The sequence below is a fragment of the Leishmania donovani genome, chromosome 36 (assembly GCF_000227135.1).
Source record: "Leishmania donovani BPK282A1 complete genome, chromosome 36".
Taxonomy (NCBI): Eukaryota; Euglenozoa; class Kinetoplastea; order Trypanosomatida; family Trypanosomatidae; genus Leishmania; species Leishmania donovani.
In genome coordinates, this window is record NC_018263.1 from 2,074,259 (window position 1) to 2,091,387 (window position 17,129).

At 59.6% G+C, this 17,129-nt stretch overlaps 4 protein-coding genes across 4 annotated transcripts; all 4 read right to left on the reverse strand.

Annotated features, from left to right (window-relative positions):
• Window positions 1–914: 914 nt before the first annotated feature.
• LDBPK_365530 (hypothetical protein, conserved) lies at window positions 915–4,265 on the reverse strand (the record flags this gene model as incomplete). The annotated part of the gene is made up of 1 exon (XM_003865618.1): window positions 915–4,265. One exon carries the CDS (start codon window positions 4,263–4,265, stop codon window positions 915–917), a length of 3,351 nt encoding a protein of 1,116 aa, XP_003865666.1.
• Window positions 4,266–6,487: 2,222 nt separating this feature from the next.
• Window positions 6,488–7,603, reverse strand: LDBPK_365540 (hypothetical protein, conserved; the record flags this gene model as incomplete). Its single annotated transcript, XM_003865619.1, has 1 exon — window positions 6,488–7,603. One exon carries the CDS (start codon window positions 7,601–7,603, stop codon window positions 6,488–6,490), a length of 1,116 nt encoding a protein of 371 aa, XP_003865667.1.
• Window positions 7,604–8,436: 833 nt separating this feature from the next.
• Window positions 8,437–10,377, reverse strand: LDBPK_365550 (hypothetical protein, conserved; the record flags this gene model as incomplete). Its single annotated transcript, XM_003865620.1, has 1 exon — window positions 8,437–10,377. One exon carries the CDS (start codon window positions 10,375–10,377, stop codon window positions 8,437–8,439), a length of 1,941 nt encoding a protein of 646 aa, XP_003865668.1.
• A 1,573-nt stretch (window positions 10,378–11,950) lies between these two features.
• Window positions 11,951–15,172, reverse strand: LDBPK_365560 (hypothetical protein, conserved; the record flags this gene model as incomplete). Its single annotated transcript, XM_003865621.1, has 1 exon — window positions 11,951–15,172. The coding sequence occupies one exon, from the start codon at window positions 15,170–15,172 to the stop codon at window positions 11,951–11,953; it is 3,222 nt and encodes a 1,073-aa protein (XP_003865669.1).
• Between the last annotated feature and the right edge of the window lie 1,957 nt (window positions 15,173–17,129).

Genomic DNA, 17,129 nt, shown 5'->3' on the forward strand with positions numbered 1-17,129 from the left:
GCCTATGGGTGTATTATTAGCGTACAGCATCGCGGGTGCTGCTGATTTGGCGTCTGTCTGTGCCGCACCATCCGCCAGTAGCGATTAGGGGAGCCTGGCAGCAAATCAAAAAAAAACGAGAGAGGTGCTGCCTGCGTGCCGCTAGTCTCTCCTCATCCGGAGAGCCCACCCGCAGCAGCTGCCAGGGAGTGATATGCTGGCGCGCGCGCGCGACCGCTGCGCATGTGGGCTGTGCGCGCGTGCGGATTTCCGAAGAAGTGTCAATGACTGCGTATCCACATGAAAGCCGCCGAAGCGCTGTGACTACATTATGCTTTTCGGCGTGTACGCCTTCCGCGCGATGTGCGCAAAGGAGCCCCCTCGCGTGCGTGTCGCGAGAGATGGTGGCGGGCGCGGCGCAGAAGCACGAATGAAGTCGAGGGCCAGCAGGCCCAGTCTCTTTTCTATATCACGCATAAAAAGAAAGGAGTGGAAAAACGAAAAGAAGTTCGATGGGAAAGGGAGTAAGCGAACAACAGCCAGAGAAAGAACAGCGAACAAAAAAGAAAAACGGTGGAAGCACATGCGCAACCGACACGCGCACACACACGCACACCAAGGACTAGATGGTATTCGAAAATCATAAGTTATAAACAGAGTTTTACATGGGAAAAAAGAGGTGCACGCCGTCAGTACAGGACACACACGCACACGCACACACCGATCCCCTGCGACAGGCCCGCCTCCGCAGAGGGGAGAAACCTAGTAACAAAGTACGGCGCTGAAGGTATAATGGCTACAGGGCATGGTATTGCCTCTGCTTTAGCAGCCGCACACAAAGACAGGCAAAGGGGGACAACATAAAACGTCACTGGGGCCTGATGTCTCTTGTTTTTTTTGTTGTTTCTTTCGCTTAGGTGGATCCGACTGTGTACTCACTCGCCCCGGTAGACGTACGCGGCTTTGAGGTGCTCTAGGTTGGTTGAGGTCCACGAGAAACACAAGTGCGTGTGCAGCTCCTCCTCTGTCGGCGCCTCGATGCCGAAGGTCGGGTAGAAGTAATCGAAGAGCTCACGTAGCGCCTCAAAGGCATCCTCTTTCGTAGTCACTCGCCGCGCGCTGCCCCACGCGGCCACGTCCTTAGCGAGAGTTCCTTCGACGTCCACGTAGCGGCAGTACAGTTCGTTAAGCGGCCAGTACCGGCCAAAGCCATCGTCCTCGATGCACGACTCAAGCACCGTTTCACCGATGTAACGGTTGCGCACGAGCTCTTCCACATTCGGTTGCATGCCTTGTCCTACATCGATGATGCAGATGAAGCGCAGCGGACCCAAGTTGGCATAATCTGCCACACCTGTCTCGGCGGGAAAGCGCAGGTAGTGTAACGACTCATCAGGTCCAAACTGGAAGCCGTACAGAATACCAGCGTGATACTGGCGTGACCCGCCCAGCGCCACAGCCTCCTCTGCGCTCTCCCTCAGGCGCGCGGTTTGCGCTGGCGGTCGCGCCACGTAGCGGTACCCAATGTTGTCCCCACGGAGCTGATTGTTCAGCATCATATCCAGCACTTTCCAGTCGAACAGCATCTTGGCGGCGAGTTGGATAAAGAGGAACTGGAAAAGCTCACCATCGCGCAGGGGGGAGTTGAGCAGCTGGTCGTACAAGGGGTCGAAGTCGGCGTCCTGCTCCGTCAAGAACCGCCCCAGTGTACCGTCCATCAAGTCTGTGACTAAGTAGCACAACTTTGTTGTCGCGCCGTCGTCCCCGCGTCTCGCCTCGGCCGCGGCCTCTGCTGGTAGCCCCTTCGGCGTCTGCTGGCTCACAATGAAGTCGTGGGCGCGGCCGCCGTAGCACACACCAAAGTCTTCCAGCTGATTCAACAAGACGTAGAACGCGACATCCGTGAGAGACTCTCGCACGTACTGCTCGTGGTCCATGTCTTCGGGTATGACAAACACCTTTACCGCCACAGGGAGGCGCTGAGAGCCGTAGGTGCCGCTGTATACAAGGCCGCTGCCGCCTCGACCGAGAAACCGTAGCACCTCTACGTCAGTCGTAGCACCAGTGAAGATGGCGCAGTCGCCGGTGTGGATGTAATGACGCCAGCGCGTGATCAAGCCCTCCCACTTCGTACACGGGCTCAACGGACCAACAGAGGAGGCGCTTCGCAACTCGCTGCAGGGCGTCGTCGCCTCGTCCAATCCCACACCTTCGGCGTCTGCTACGACACGGAGTGGCGGCACCTCGACCCTTTTGGCATCCTCCTCCTGAGCCAAATCCACAGTAGAAACTAAGGCGGGTACGATGTCGGGGCTTTGCGCGGACGTGGCGCCGGCAGTATCATCAACAGGGCCCAAGTGCACCACCACGGGTGGGGCGCTCTTGGAGGCGCACAGCATCTCCTCCGATGACTTCGTGTCGGCCAGGTCATCTGCATCCAAGCAGCTGGGGAGCCCTGCATCTCTGTCTTGGTCACAATCAGAGCTGGCGCGCGTACCACCAGCACCTGGTAACACTTCGGTCACCGTGTCCATGGTCGCAAATGTCTCCGCTTGGAGCCCGATTTCTGTCAGCAACGGTCTAGTGGACGTGGAGGGTGTGGAGCTGGCTGTGGTCGTGTGCGCCGAGTCACCCGCCGGGATGCCCGAAAGAAGCGAACCACTTGGAGCTGAGTCGGCCAAGACGTCACCCGCAGGAGGTGCGCCAGCGGCAGCCGCCACGGAGGTGGCAGCGGCCGCTCGCTTGCTCGGCGGAACGAAGAAGCGGGAGAGGGATGCGCCAGTGAGCTGCAACGACGCCCCCGCAGTGACCTCACCGCAGCGAAAGAGGAGCGGCGCGAAGGGCAAAGCGCCGGCACGGGCGTCCCCGGTGGCGCGGCGCCACAGCTCACCACGAGTGCACCCGAACTGGCCTTTCATGTTGTCGAAGAGTGCTGCCAGCGCCAGGACGGCTGTTTCGGGGCTGCTGACCTCCACCGTTGTCGCCCACTGCGCCGCACCGCGGCCCGCGACGCCTAGGCACGGCAACGTTTCACCGGCGCCAAAGAGCGGGAGCGAGGAGGTCTCCTGCAGCTCCGCTGGCGTCGCGTAGAGCGGCACCACCGCCTCCTCCAGGTTCAGCAGCGTCAGAAGGCGGGTGTGAGCGGGAAAAAGCAGCCACTCATCGTTCCTCGTAGGGTGCTCAAAGGCGACGTGGTGGCCACCACTCGAACGCGCGGCGACAAGGTCGGAGCGAAGGTGCCGAGTTGCTTGCCCAGGTAGCGTGAAGGTCATACCGCGGAAGCGGACGTCGAAGTAGGCGCGAAAGAGTAGCTGCAGGTAGAAGAGCTGAAACACTTCGGCATCCGTGAAGGGCTGCGTCGTCAGCGACAACGGCCGGCGCATTACCCCCTTGCGAGACACGGGGAACATAACCGCCACCGGTACGAGCCGGGTGCGGCGACCATGCGTCCCTTTTTCGAGGGCACTGATCGCCGCTGCGGAGCAGCTCGCCTTCGCCTCGATGCGGATCCGCTGCTGCCCTACAAGGTCGTCCCAGCCGCACAGCTGGACCGCTGCGTAAGGGAAGTGGGCCACATCGCAGCAGCCGGCATCGCCGAGGGCCAGATACAGGGCGGCTGTGACGCTGAAGCGCTTCCAGCGAGGCACGACCGGGACAGCGGTGGTCGCGAGCCGTCCGGCCTGCATGCCCATCGTGTTGCGGGCTGCGGTGCCCATGCTGTTCACGGCTGAGCCACCACCACCCATGGACGCACTTGCCAGCGACGACGGAGGAGGCGTTGCATCGAGCGCCGTGCCGCCGCCGCCTGCACCACCGAATGACGCATTGGCGGAGCACAAGAACGTCGTCATGCCAGGGAGCGCCATTTCGTCGGCCGCCTCTCTTCCGAAGCCCAAGAGCGGTGCATTGTCCGTGGTGGCAGTCGTGTCGCTCTCCTCGACCGCGCCGCGCACGCGCACCGTCGGCTCTCGTGCAATGGCTGATGGCAGGACCTCGCTCGGCTCCCGCTGCTCGTCTAACAGAGGCAGCAGCAAAAACTCTGACCCGTCCCAGACGCAGTCCGGGTACGCCTTCAGCAAAGGCTGCAGTGGACTTGTTTCGCCCTGCGGTACCTCGACACGATAGGTGCGTGCCTCAACGTCGCCGAGGTGCACAGCCAGCGTCTCTGCGCGCGATCGGCTACGGCGCGCTCTTGTGCTCTGCCGGCCATACGAACGCAGTGATGGCCGCGATGTTGACCGTCGGTCGGTGCTCTGAGCGGTGGTGCTGGCATGGCTAGACGCCATCCGCAGGCTTAGGCATGGAAGAAAAGTGCACAGTGGGGAATCATTGAAGGCGGCGGCGCCTAAAAAGTGAAGTATCTGGAGCGGATGCTGCTGATTCTCGGCTGCGCGGCCATCCGGCTCCCCGAAGGTGGGCGGAAACGGCGCCGCGCCGCGGTCGCCTCGACGCAGCTGCCACCGGAGCGAAATCTTGCCGAGCCCCTCTGCTCCAGAGCTGCTACCACCCGGCGCAGCCCATGTTGGGCCGAACGTCGAAAACTCAGAGTGCTGCGGGCTCGAGACGGAGGCCACAGGCTGCCGAGGTGCACGATCGGGGGCTGCTGTCAAAATAAGCGGCTGCCACGCCTCGAGCGACAAGAGATGCGCTTGCCGATCATGCCGGAGTGATGCTGAAGGCGGCGCGGCTTGCAGGCGCGCCAGAGTTTGGTTGGCCGCTGCGGCCGCCTCCCTCTCCGTAGCGGAGCGAGGCGAGCGGTATCGGCACCGCTGCGCAGCAGCCGCACAACCAGGAAGAGCGTTCAGCGGTCGTACAGGAGCAAATGCAGATCTAGAGTCTAGGTGGGTGGTAGTCGATGTTTTTCGAGCTGCAGGCGGCAACGGCTGAAGGTCCGCTTGGCGTGGTGATCCGTTCCTGCAGGTGCCTCCGTGCATCAAGCGACGTCCACCATGAGCATCAAGCGAGTGCTGGTATGGTGGTCGAGGGACAATGTAGAAAGCCTGCACTGGGTTCTCGAGCACCGCCTCCCGCACACGAGGGGCTTCATGAATAATGGAGCCCATTACTCCAAAGGAGGCAACGGAGAGAAGGGAAGGGTAGTCCTAGACGCAGAGGTGTGTGTGGTGGTGCCTCGGCGGAGGCGCGAGTGGCTGAGCGAGAAGCCTCTGCCGGCCCCTTCTCGTGATGCACAAGGGAATCGAAAGATCAAAGACGCGCGAAAGACACGAGGTGACCGGGGGTACCACCGAAACGCCAATCGAAAAAAAAAACGCGTGACACAACTACCTAGTGCAGAAACAAAAACAAGGCGTGGAGGATAGTATACATCGGAGCGAGTTTTGGGATATGGATGAGTAAGGGTATGTGCGTGTGTGCGTGAGGTAGAGTGGTGAGAGTGGACAAGAAAAAGGGGGTACGAAATAAGAGGGGAGGTCGTGTATAAACCAGCAGGCACCACCCACAGTGAGAGAGAAGTGTCTGCCTCGCGGATGCTGTGGTTCAGCTGCAGGGCGGGTGAAGCCGCAATGAGCACGCCAAGAAAACCAAAAAATAGATACAAATGAAGCAGCGGAGTTGCAGCGGCGGTAAGCTTGTATGGACGCACAAGAGAGCTGCCAGGCACAAGCACTCGCGCACTCGCACACTGATGTGATGAGGCTGGCTGCAAGCGGTGGGATGGGGACAGGGAAGGAGAAAAGGAGCACAACAAAGCAAACACGCTGCGGCGCGTAGGGTGCAGAGGGAGAGAGAAGAGGACAAAATAGAAGAGAAACATGTCATATGAAATACATGCAAAAAGGAAGCGAAGGAGCTGAGCAGCGAGGAGGTGATGGCCACACACACACACACGTCAGTGTTGAGGCGGTAGCAGCAACCAAAAAAAAAGCACAAGAAAAGCACATGCCCCCCTACATGTGCATCGGTGATGAGTAAAAGAAGGGCGGCACGGTTGAGCTCCCTTCCGCCGTGAGGGCGCTTCATGTTGGTGGCAGCCTTTTGCCCTCACCATTCCCTAACGCGCTCTCTCCAGCAGCCTCGGCGTCTCCCTCCTCATGGCACGTGTCTGTATGTGTGTGTGTGTGTGTGTGTGTGTGTCACATCGCATGTCGGTGCAACGATTGCTCCCGTCAACCATTTCATCATTTACTTGTGAGCTTTCTCTGCGATGAGGTGGCTCCCTCGCCTCCTCTCTCCTTAAACGCGAAGGCGCAATTTTTCTTTCGGCAGCCTCGGTCATGAGGGTGATCGCGCCAAAGGCCGAGAAGGGAGAACACACACAAATGCCAGGGCGCTCGGCACTCGTGCAAGAAAAGAGTGTGCCGAGAGGAGCAGGGACGGAGAGAAAAAGGCGGACGAGTTAAGTCGTGCCTGGGCACAGTAAAAGCAAGGAGGAGGCGAGCACAGCGACGCGGCGCACGAAAGGAGCGAAAGGAAACGATGGGGAAGGCAAAAGTGAAAAGCGTGCGCAGCAGTGGAGAAGCAACAAAATCGTAGGACATGAGCCTTTTTAGCGGACGTAGGCGGGAGGCGCGCCAATCTGCGGGGCCACGCTTCGTCCACTCATGTCCCGCTCCGACTCCCGCTGATTCTTCTTCGCCGCCAGGCGTCGCTGCTCATATTCCTCCAAGTCCTTGCGCATGCGCCGCGTCTTGACCGCCTTTTCCTCCTTGCTCCAGAGGTACGGCATGAACCATGGGATGTTGCGCATGCGCTGGTTCACCGTGTCCATCTCCTTCAGATACCTGACCCGCATCTCCAGCGTCGACGAGTTGTCGCTGGCGTACGCGTGCATCTCCTCTGTCAGCTCACGCGGCAGTTCGCGCTCCAGCCTGCCACCGTTACAGATCCATGCAATCTGCGGAATGTTCGGCCGGGTTCGAATGCGCTCCATGATGAGCCGCTGCACCCAGTGATTGAGGCGGTGCAGTTGCGGCTCCATCGCAAAGCGCGCGGCCGGGTCAACGGTGGCCCACACGATGTACACCGACTTGGAGCGGCGTGACGCGATCACCTCCTCGATGATCAGCTGCGCAAAGTCGATCTGCTCGGCGATGTGGGCAGGGCAGGCTTTGAGGGAGCGCCTAAGATGATAGGCAATCTTATCCGCGAAGGTCTGCGCGGACGGTGACATGTTTGCTCGGTGGCGCAGATAGCGAACCTCCTTGCTTAGCATCCCATCCGGCTCAGGCGCGCGAGGCCACAGCTTTCCCTCGGCGAGCTTGCGCGCTGCCAGCGGCGTGAAGGGCACGGGAGGAGCCTCGTACTTGGCTGCTTGCTGCAGCGAGTCGTACTTTAGTGCCTCGCGCTCCGAAAAGCCGAAGCTCTTGCTGTTGCGTAGAGGCTCCAAGTCACCAAGGCCTTGAAGAGCGTATGTCGTATTCAGCTTCACTCCCTCGCGATCGAGTCGAGACCCGGTCGAGTAGAGGCGCTGCTCGACATAACGGTACGACGACTGGTTGGCGGGGTTGATGTTGCGCACCTGCAGCACTGAGCGAATGGTCTCGTCACGCTGCGCTTTTGTCTGCTTTAGCGGAAGCACGGATGGGTTTCGAAATCGGTGACGTAGCTTGGTTTGATACTTCATGGAGCGCTTGCTCATGAGTGCCATGCTCGTGGTCCACATGGCTGATCAACGTGTGAAAGATCCCGGATGGCCTTGCGCTCGCGTACGCAATACTCAACCGAGCTCGAAGCAAGGAGAAAGGGGAAGTTGGTCCTAAGGACAAGAGAGCAGCAACAAGACCCCGCAAGAAGAGGAGGTAGAGAAGTGAGACGGTGTGTGGCGGAAAGGCGCTCGCATTTCACGAAAAGAGAAACAAGGCGGTGCTCAGAGGGTTGCGAGAGCAGGAGACGCAATGTGGCGGTGGAAGAGCATTCAGGTCGGAAATATCGTAGCCTCCCTCCTCCCCGCCTTCACCCCCTTGTGCTACGAGAGAGACGTACACACATATATCATCATCGCATGCGTGCTCTAGTCACGCAAGGAACATGGCGCAAACAGAGATCCTGGACGCTGCTAGACTTTTCTTTCGTTGCCGTTGCGTTCCAGGGGGCTATTCCTGATTCGTGAGTACATGTGAAGTCGACGCCACGCTGCCGACGCAGGCCCACAAAGTGGAGAATGGGCGAGCCACGCAAGAGGCAAACGGTGTCTGTGCATGCGTATGTGTATGTGTGTGTTTGTGTGTGTGTGTCTGTCTATGGCTTCGCTCCGCCGTCGCGAACGCCCACCCATGCAAGTGAAGGCGTGAATTGCCAAATGGGAGATAGAGGGGCAAGACCAGCAATCCTGGGTCTCAGAGAAGGACGCATGATAGCTACAGACACAACCACACAGCACTCACTGGCCGACATACAAGCACGTACACGCATCAAGACGCTGCCTCGCCCCTCTCCCTTCCACACGCGTCGGCGACGTATGCCCTTCTCCCCTACGACGCTGTACTGTTGGCAGTCCTAACCGGATTGAGTGACGCATTCCATGTCTAACGAAGCAGCAGTGCTTTTTTTCGCCACCTCCTGACGCGCCTTACGCACCTTCGACACCTCGCACTCGGGAATGACAGCAACGTAGATTCGGCGGCCGTGATGGAGCGAGGTGAGGGTGTACTGTGGGCAGCTCATTTTCGCCAACATTGCGTACAGCGTCTGCAAGTGTTCCTTGACAGACCCACGCACGACCACCGCCGTGCTGCAGGCGCTCGACGCCTGTCGTGCAGGAGGCACCACATCGCAGAGGGAAGCAGCGGTGCCAACCACGTTGTGGCGAGTTGCCGCCGTGTAAGCGCGATAGAAGTCTGCCTCCTCAGCTCGCATCGTGCGCGGATCCAGCTGCTGCCGAAACTGCGCAGCGCTCCCCTCCTCCGCTGCCCGCCTCTTCGGTTCAGACTCCTCTGTCCGTGTGGCAGCCCCGTTGACGGCAGCGCCTTCCCGCACCGGCTGCACAAGATGCTGGGAGTCGTCAGCGTCTCTATAAGCGGATGCCGCCGTGTTCTGCGCGACTACTGACGCTGCAGCCGCACTGGTGTGAGCTGCGGGCTCGTTGACTCCGCGGGCGTTGACATCGTGCGGCGAGGCGCCGTGCGAGCCGTCCTCCCTTCTTCCAAAGTCGAGCAGCGAGTCATCGAGTACCTCGCGTGCGGCGAGAAACGCGATCTCCAAGTCCTGCGAGCGGGCCTGCACGCTGCTGATATTGTCGTCCACAATCATCAGAGACCGGACGTTCGCGAGTTGGGGCATCAGATACCCTGTACAGCCCTTCCACTCCCCCTCGAGCGGCTCACGACGCAGTGTGCGGACGCCGTCGCCAGCCATAAAGGCGTTGAAGGAGGCACACTGGGACATGAGGAACGGAAGTACCTCTGCGATGAGCTCGAAGCACGGCCCCAGAGACTCGGGAACCGTGTCAGGGTAGTCCGTGTTCCTGTCAGCAGTTGATGTAGCGACACTGTTGGAAATTGTGTCAGCGTTGGGCGCCGCGCTGCCCACGGATGCGTCCTCGGTTGTGAGAGCGGCATCATCAGTGGTACCGACAAAGGTGGCGCCACGCCATCCCGTCACCCGTTCCACGTACTCCGTCACGCATGGGAACTTGTCCGCCAGCATCGAAGACGGCGGGTCGTCCATGAGGAAGAGACTGGAGAAGGCGGCACCGAGCGTAACGTCGGCCAGGGTCGGGTGCGGGGTGCCAAGCAGAAAGTGTTCGTTCGGATGCTCGCGCAGGTGTGCCTCGAGCGCCGCGCAGAAGCGCTGGAAGTGGTCCTCCATAAACGGTGCCGTCACCTCCGACGCACCCGTCGCCGAGACCAACTGCTTCATCGCTTCGCGAAACCGTGGTGCCATAGCGCGGGCGAATCCGATTCCTGGGATCGGGAAGAAGTAGCGCACGTATCCCTCCAGCACATCCAATGCGTCGCCACGGATGTAGCGAAACATGGCACCCGTCTTCGCGAGCCACCAGCACGTGTACACCACCACGCACCAAGAAGCCAAGTGCAGCTGCGGATGCGTTTCTTTTCGGACCAGGATCCTCTGCGTGCGCGGAGCTGCCGTCGCAGCACCACTCGCGTGCAGAGCGCCGCATCTACCGTAGTTGTCCTTACCAGTGTAGCTGACTTCGCCCTTCGCGGTGCGAGCGACAGCCTCGACGTCCTCGTCCAGCTCCGCCGCTTCTGCCAGCTGCCAAACCTGCAGCGGAGAAGCGCCGCTAGGCGTCAACGTGCAGAAAACGCTGCGGGCACGGAAATACAATGAATACAGCAAGGTGGTGGTGAAACTTCTGCAGTACACCCGAAAAGGGAGCTGCTTGAGCCGGAGGTAGGTGACATGCTGATGCAGCGACAACGTGTAGGGAGAGCCGAACACGCGAAATGGCGTCGCTGTTGGTCTACCGCCCATGAGCAAGCGCACGATTTGCGGCGTGCACGAGGCGGATGACGATGTTGATGGAGAGAAGGACTGTGCAGCGCCTCGTTTTGTCTGCGGCTTGCAACCAGCGGCACAGACTCAGGCAGCACTACGTGCTAGTCCACGTTTGCATATGACGTCACCAACGCCCAACCGATAATGGGGTCGAAAGCCAGAAAGAAAAAGAAGCGCAGAAAACGAGGCTGATCATAGCGAGGAAGTGGCGCGCACACAGCACGTGTTGACGTGGAATGTGTGTCGAGGCATAGGGTGAAATGGCACACGAGCACAACAGCAACAGGCCGTGGGACAGAGAGAAAACGTGAAGGGCATGGAAAAAAAGGCGCCCGCTGCAGCAGCACAAGATCGGGAGTGACATTTGAGAGAGGAGAGAAGCCTCAGCACGTAGACACAAGAGAGAAAGGGGGCATGCACGCTCATGGGAGGCGCCACACAGCGCGTGACAGCGGGATCCACAGTCATGAGCACGTAAGGATCTCCTCGACAAATTCGTAAAGTGGTGCACGCGATGGATGCTGTCGACGACGACTTGCACGAACACAGCGATGCCACAAATATCCAAGAGAGGATATTCGCCGATGAGCCATCGATATTTGTTCTTTCTTTCGTCCCTCGTTGATTCGTAGTGTGATGCCACCTGGACACCACGTACAGGCGCATACGTGAAAAAGTGCGCGTGTAGGCACTTCCACTCCTTGGCCAGCATGAGAGAAAGATGGCGCAGTGGGGGGTGTTGCGCCGAGGTCATTGAGCGAGTCGGTATATTCGTCTCTGTGGATCCGATTTCTGGGCAGTGTGCGTGTGCGCGTTCGCGCAGCGTACACCGAGGGCCACGCCGACAGGATCAGAGAACGTCTTTTACACAAGAGTATCCATACGCGCATGCGACTGTGCTTGTGTGCACGTGCGAGAGTGCGGGGCCACATGCCCTTCCAGTTTCCTGTCTCACCGGGGGGAGACACGAAGGGGGTCGGGGTGAGCGAGGCTTATTCTGGAGGCAAGGACAGCGGAAATAACGAGAGAGAAGGGGCCCTGACGTCACTGGGACCGAATCGCATCGATAAGGGCAACAAGAAGGAGCCGGCAGAGGTAGAGGAGAGATGGCGCCTCCACTGGTCAACGAAAAGAAAAGCCCCACCGCCCCCCCCCTCGATCACGTCTCATTGCCATGTCCCTCGAAATGCGTGCAACCATAAACAAAGAAAAGGCCGGAAATAGCGTACTCTCCGCAGGCACTCGCGCACACTCGCTTGTCGGCATAGCAAGGGGGTCAGGCGCTCAGGAGGAGAGTGAGAGAGCGAGCACGAGTTAGTCGTCCGCACTCACTCCCCAAAGCGCGCCCTCACCGCCGTGTCGGTTCCGACAATGTACTCCTTTGAGAGAAGGCGAAACCTGAAGGCTTGCGCGACGTGAGAAGGGGGAAGCCGCCGCGGTACAGTGGTCGCGCCCGCCCACTTTCGAGTGCGGCGTGTCGCGGCTGGGGAGTGGCACCCAACGAGCCACGGTCGAGCAACGATGAAACCGCAGAGAGCCGGAGACATGATCACTCCAGCATCCCGCCGCACACGCGGCACCGCGGCCCGTCTGCGAAGTCACTCAGTCCGCACGCGAGACACCGTGTTAGCACGTAGTCCTCGGAGAAAAAGGAGAGAGGACTAAGCGTGCTACCGGAGAAGAGGGTGGTGTGCGACGCGGGAGCTGTAACAGATACGTCCCGCTTCACTTCAGGATCGTCACCGGCTGGAACGTGCGTCGATGTGCTCGAGAGACTCAGCAGCAAAGGTACACAAGTGGGACGATCACAGAGAGAGCAGGGGAACAAGTGCGGCGATGAGGTCTCCGAAGCATTGCCGCCTACGGCTAATGAGACGCCAGCGCTCCGTCGGTGGCTGTAGGCGGTGGCTTCTAAAAAAGCCTCCAATGAGGCCACCCACGACGGCGACACGCACCAGTGCACCTGCGCCGCCAGTTGCGGGGCATCTCTCGCAGCCTTGCGTGGCGGCCTCTCGCTGTCTCCATTTGGTCCTGCAGGCTCAGCGCAATCGGCAGCAGTGATGAGGCGAAGGCTTGAGAAGGACGCTGCTTGTGTGCTGCCGTTGGCCTTGCGCACGGCAATCTTCTGTGCCTTGATGTAGGCCTCCATAAAGGCAATGGCGCCGTCAACGTCGAGTGCGTCTGGCTTTGTCGAGCAGCGCGCCGATTCCGCAGCCGTCGCTGCACAGTCGCGGAGACTCTCTGAGCCCTCCAGCGTCATGTTCGCGTAGCGATAGCGTTTGGCGAGGATTCGTACAGCGTTCGAGAGGACAAGCTCGCTGAGCGCCGGCCTATCCCACGGACAGGTTGCCCATATGTGCTGCAGCAGCCGCCACCACGGCCACGAGGCCTGCATTGCCTCCATGGAAGGTGACGACGCAAAGACGGATGACACGCCGCTCGCTGCATCTCCGGCAGCCGTGAGCGGCTTTAAAGGCCACCGTAAGAAAAGGTCTACCCCGTACTGTGTTCGCAAATGCAGGTATCGGCGGCGCGCGGGCATGTCCGCTAGAGAAGGCATTCGCGAGGATGCGACGCAGCCGGGCATCATGGATCGCCGATAATCGTGCAGCATCTCTGTGGTCGGCAGCTGGCGTGCTTGCTGGTGCGCCTGCGCATACCGGTGAACCTCGCTGGACTGCGCCACGGACCCCGGCAAAAGTTGTTCATAGAGAAAGAAAGACGCGCTTGCCTGCTGCAGCAGCATAGATCGCACTATGCTCCTCGAGGACTCGTATGGTTCGACAGCGCCTCCGAAAGCGCTGTCTTCGTGCGGCCTGCCAGTTACCGCGTCGGGCACGAGAGCGCCCAGCTCCACCAGTCTTCTTAGCCACCCGCCGCGCGTGTCCACCGAGACGGGCCACAGGTGCGTCGGCTCATGGTTTGCTTGCCCTGTTTGCACAGCCGCCACCGCCAGCGTACCAGACGGGTGCAGCGCTACCCCCGCGATCCCGGCACACCTGCGTGGTGGCATCTCGCTACAGCCCGCCAGAAAAGGGCACTGGAGCAGCACCGTCGAGGACGGACCGCAGGCGAGAAACTCGTACACGGTTTTTTCGCCGATTCCAAGGACCGCGACGGCTGCATCGTCTAGCTCGGTGCTCGAAGAGTTGATGCGAGCACCTTCGCTGCTGACATCGGCACTTGCGACCCTTGAATCAGCCACAAACGGGACCGCCATCAGCCGGCGCAGGCACACCTCGCCCACGAGGATGTCGGAGCCGTAGTGCGCGTCGACTTGAAATACGATGCGGCGGCAGGGCGATGACAGCGCAGATTCAGAAGACGACGACAGCGCTGCCAGTGCAAAGCGCCCCCGTAGCACCGCACATGGCGCGGACACGAATACCACCACGTCGATTTCGGGCCCTGAGGGCGGGTCTGCCGCTCGCGCCGCCGTCTGCTCTGTGCGCTGCACGGCCGCAGCGCACACGGATGTCGGCACCGACGTCAACGACGGCACCTCCACCGTGTAAGCGAGGTGCACCACAGCAGTCGCGTTTGCCGGTGACGAGCGCGTCACATGGATGACACGTAGCATGTACGGGCTAGCAATCACTACTATGCGCCGCAGCCGCGCGAGAGCAGCAGCGGTCGCCGTCGAGGCGGCAAGCCCATCTGTAAAGAGGGGTGTCATGCATAGCGGAGCAGGCCCTCGAAACCCGAGCTGCGCCACTTCATCCTCGCCTCCCCACCTATACAAGGGCGGCGGCAGGGAGCGCGTCACAGGTCCATCATTGTCTGATAAGTTCCCAGCGAGTGCCACCAGGTGAAGGCCCTGGCTAGTGAGAACAAGCAGATCATCCTGGTCGAGCCACGTGTAGTCCACCACAGAGCCGACGTCGTCGTTCTCCGTCGAGGCGCTGTCGGCTTCTAGTGGTTTAGTTTCAGCGTGTGCGCGATCTGGGTCACCTGCACTCACAAGCGTCGACATCGCGCTGTCATGCGAGCTGCCGCCCTTGCCGGCACCAGCAGCCGACGCCCTCGACCGGGGAGCAAAACGCGACGCCAAAGGCTGGCTCCCTGAAGATGAGCTTGCGACACTGCTGCTTCTGCTGGCGCTCTCGTCATCACTGCTGCTATTCGCTGTGCTGCAGCTCCCTTGTCTTCTCTTCCGTCTAGCTGCGGCAGATGTCTTCTTCGTCGCGGGCTTCGTCTTTGGCTTTGACGTTACCTTCACGGAAGATTTTGAGGCGCCTCTGCGGCGCTTCCCGATAGGGGGCCGTTCAGCCGCGGGGAAACAAGAGAGAGGCCTTTCACTGGGTGAAGCTTCGGCGACGGTGCCGTCGCTGTGAGCGGAGAGTCGGGCAAACCCTCCGCGAGAGCACGCAATACCGATTCCGTGGCTCGCCACCACGCGGTTCGCCCCGTGGCGAGAAACGCGATACACCACCAGATTACTGGTTGTTTGCACACACAGACGAGCGGTAGCCGGATAGTACACCTCCGGCAGTAAGGCGGTGCTCCACCTGGCGCCAACGACCACCTCGACAGATTCTCCGTCGCTGCGGTGAACTAGCGGATGATGGCGAACGCTTCGCTGACACGCAGGGGTGAGCAGGTTTGCCAGGTACATCGAAACGGCCCAGCGTGTGCACACCTGCAAGACGTTGTGAGGGCCCCAGCTAATACAATCCGCCGACCGCGCAGGGGCATCGTCCACTGGGAAGCACTTCTCCACAGCCACCTCGGTGCCGCTGGGAAGGATCTGCGCTCGAGCATCGGCCGACATTAGCGCGACAATGTGTGTGTGTGTGTGTGTTTAGTGAGTGGGGTGGAATAGCACAGGGTGAGGGAGCTTCGAAGCCGAAGGAGGAGAGACACGGCAGTCGGCTACGCAGGCAACCGCCTGGTAAGAGTGTACGTATGCTCTAGAGAGAGGGGAATGCGTCACAGCACACCTGGCCGATCCTGGTTACTACTGGTGGCGTCAACAATACTAAAGAAATGGTGGATGCTCTGTATATATGCACACGCCTTCTCGTCTTTTTGTTCGCGGGTGGCGCAGCGCAGAAGTGGAAGCCCTGTTGCTCTCCTCCTCGTTGTGTCGGTTGAGGGTTGGTATATATATGTATATTTTTTTACGTCTATGCGTACATGTCTATGGAGGGGAGAGGAGCGATTGTGGGTGCGAGGGGCCAACACAGTGGGCGGTTGCGTGTCTTTGGGTGTGCCGAGAGGTGCAGAGACTTCTCTCAAGCAACCGCAGACACCACGGAGTTCCGAAGTACCCGTGAGAACACTGGGTGCAATAGCCTGGAGGCGTCCTTATGTGTGTGTATGTGTGTGTGGGGGGGGGGGGTAAAGTTGATAGAATAGCGGAGGCGCCTTGAGTCGACGAAAAAAAAAAATGAAACGAATGATACCTGCCGTGTTCACCGAAATAACTGCTCTCGAACAGCGGTTGAGCAAGCCTTCAAAGTAGCGGCTTTGGGTAGGCCTCTTTTGGGATAGTCTTGCCCAAGGGCACAGCACGCTGGCAGCTTCTGAGCCGCGCGCGCACATAGAGGGAGAGAGGGAGCTCCGAGTACCCCCCCCCCACCCAACCAACCCAAAAGAAAAAGAGTTCAGGAAAGTGGCGTTAGATAGGAGGGAACTCACAGCGAAGAGTGTGCTCATGTTTTCAGTTGCGCCGTACAACAAAGGTACGCACGTATGCGAGAGCGGGGCATGAGTCTGCGCGGAGACGGCTCCTATGTACAACGCCGCAAGAGAAAACTGGCTCATCCACGCTCCGCTCCCCAGGACAGAGGCAGGGATGCACGTCTCGAAAACTCTTGCACGGCTTTGGGTGCCTGGGTACATTGCACAAGGCACAGACGGAACTTGTGATGCTCTTTGTTTTTTTTTTGGGGGGGGGGGAAGGTGGGAAGGGAGGCTGCAGTCGGTTCAGACTCGGCACAAGAAAACGAGGAGCGCCTTACTTTACATGTGAAAGTGTACAAAAACACGAACGGACCCGCACAACAGAGAGTACGAGAGAGCGTGTCGCATGCATCGCGAGCTAGTAGAGAGAGAGGGGTAGCGTACGAGTCTCGAGAATCGTTCCCTTGATTGGCTCTTAAGTGGCTTCGTGACTGGTTACCATCAGCAATCTCATTCTCTGTGTGTGTGTGCCTCGCACTGCCGCGGTTACTTGTTCCCATTCCCTTCTCTGCAATGGTATTAATCACGTGCGCGGTGGCATCGCAAAGTATGGCGGAGACGCACACACGCGGAGGGAGACAGAGAGGGAGCAAGGGAAGGGGTGGTCACGCGCGATGATGAGGGAGGCACCGGGGGCGGAGGCGGTAGATAGAAGTTGGGTACAGAAAACCCCGCTCTTGGAGAAAAAACATCGAAAACGCGAGGAAAGGGAAGGGAAGGGCGGTGTAGAGAAAGAAGCGGAGAAGTCAAGTAAATGGGGCCGAGAAACAAAAACAGAAGAGGAGGGAGAGATGGTTGGGAGATGAGATAGACGTCCAAGACATAGAGCAGGGGTACAAGAGACGCCCATCATCCAACGATCTCCTGAGAATTCCAGAACAAAACCAAAAACAAAGGGCAAAGACGAAAAAAAGAAAAGAAGAGGGAGACGAGGGCATGCAGCACCGATGACCACGCGCGCAAAGACATGTGTAACGACATCCACATCAACACCTTTGCATGCGGGTCAGAAATCAGGGAGGCCAGCTGGCAAAGCCATAAAG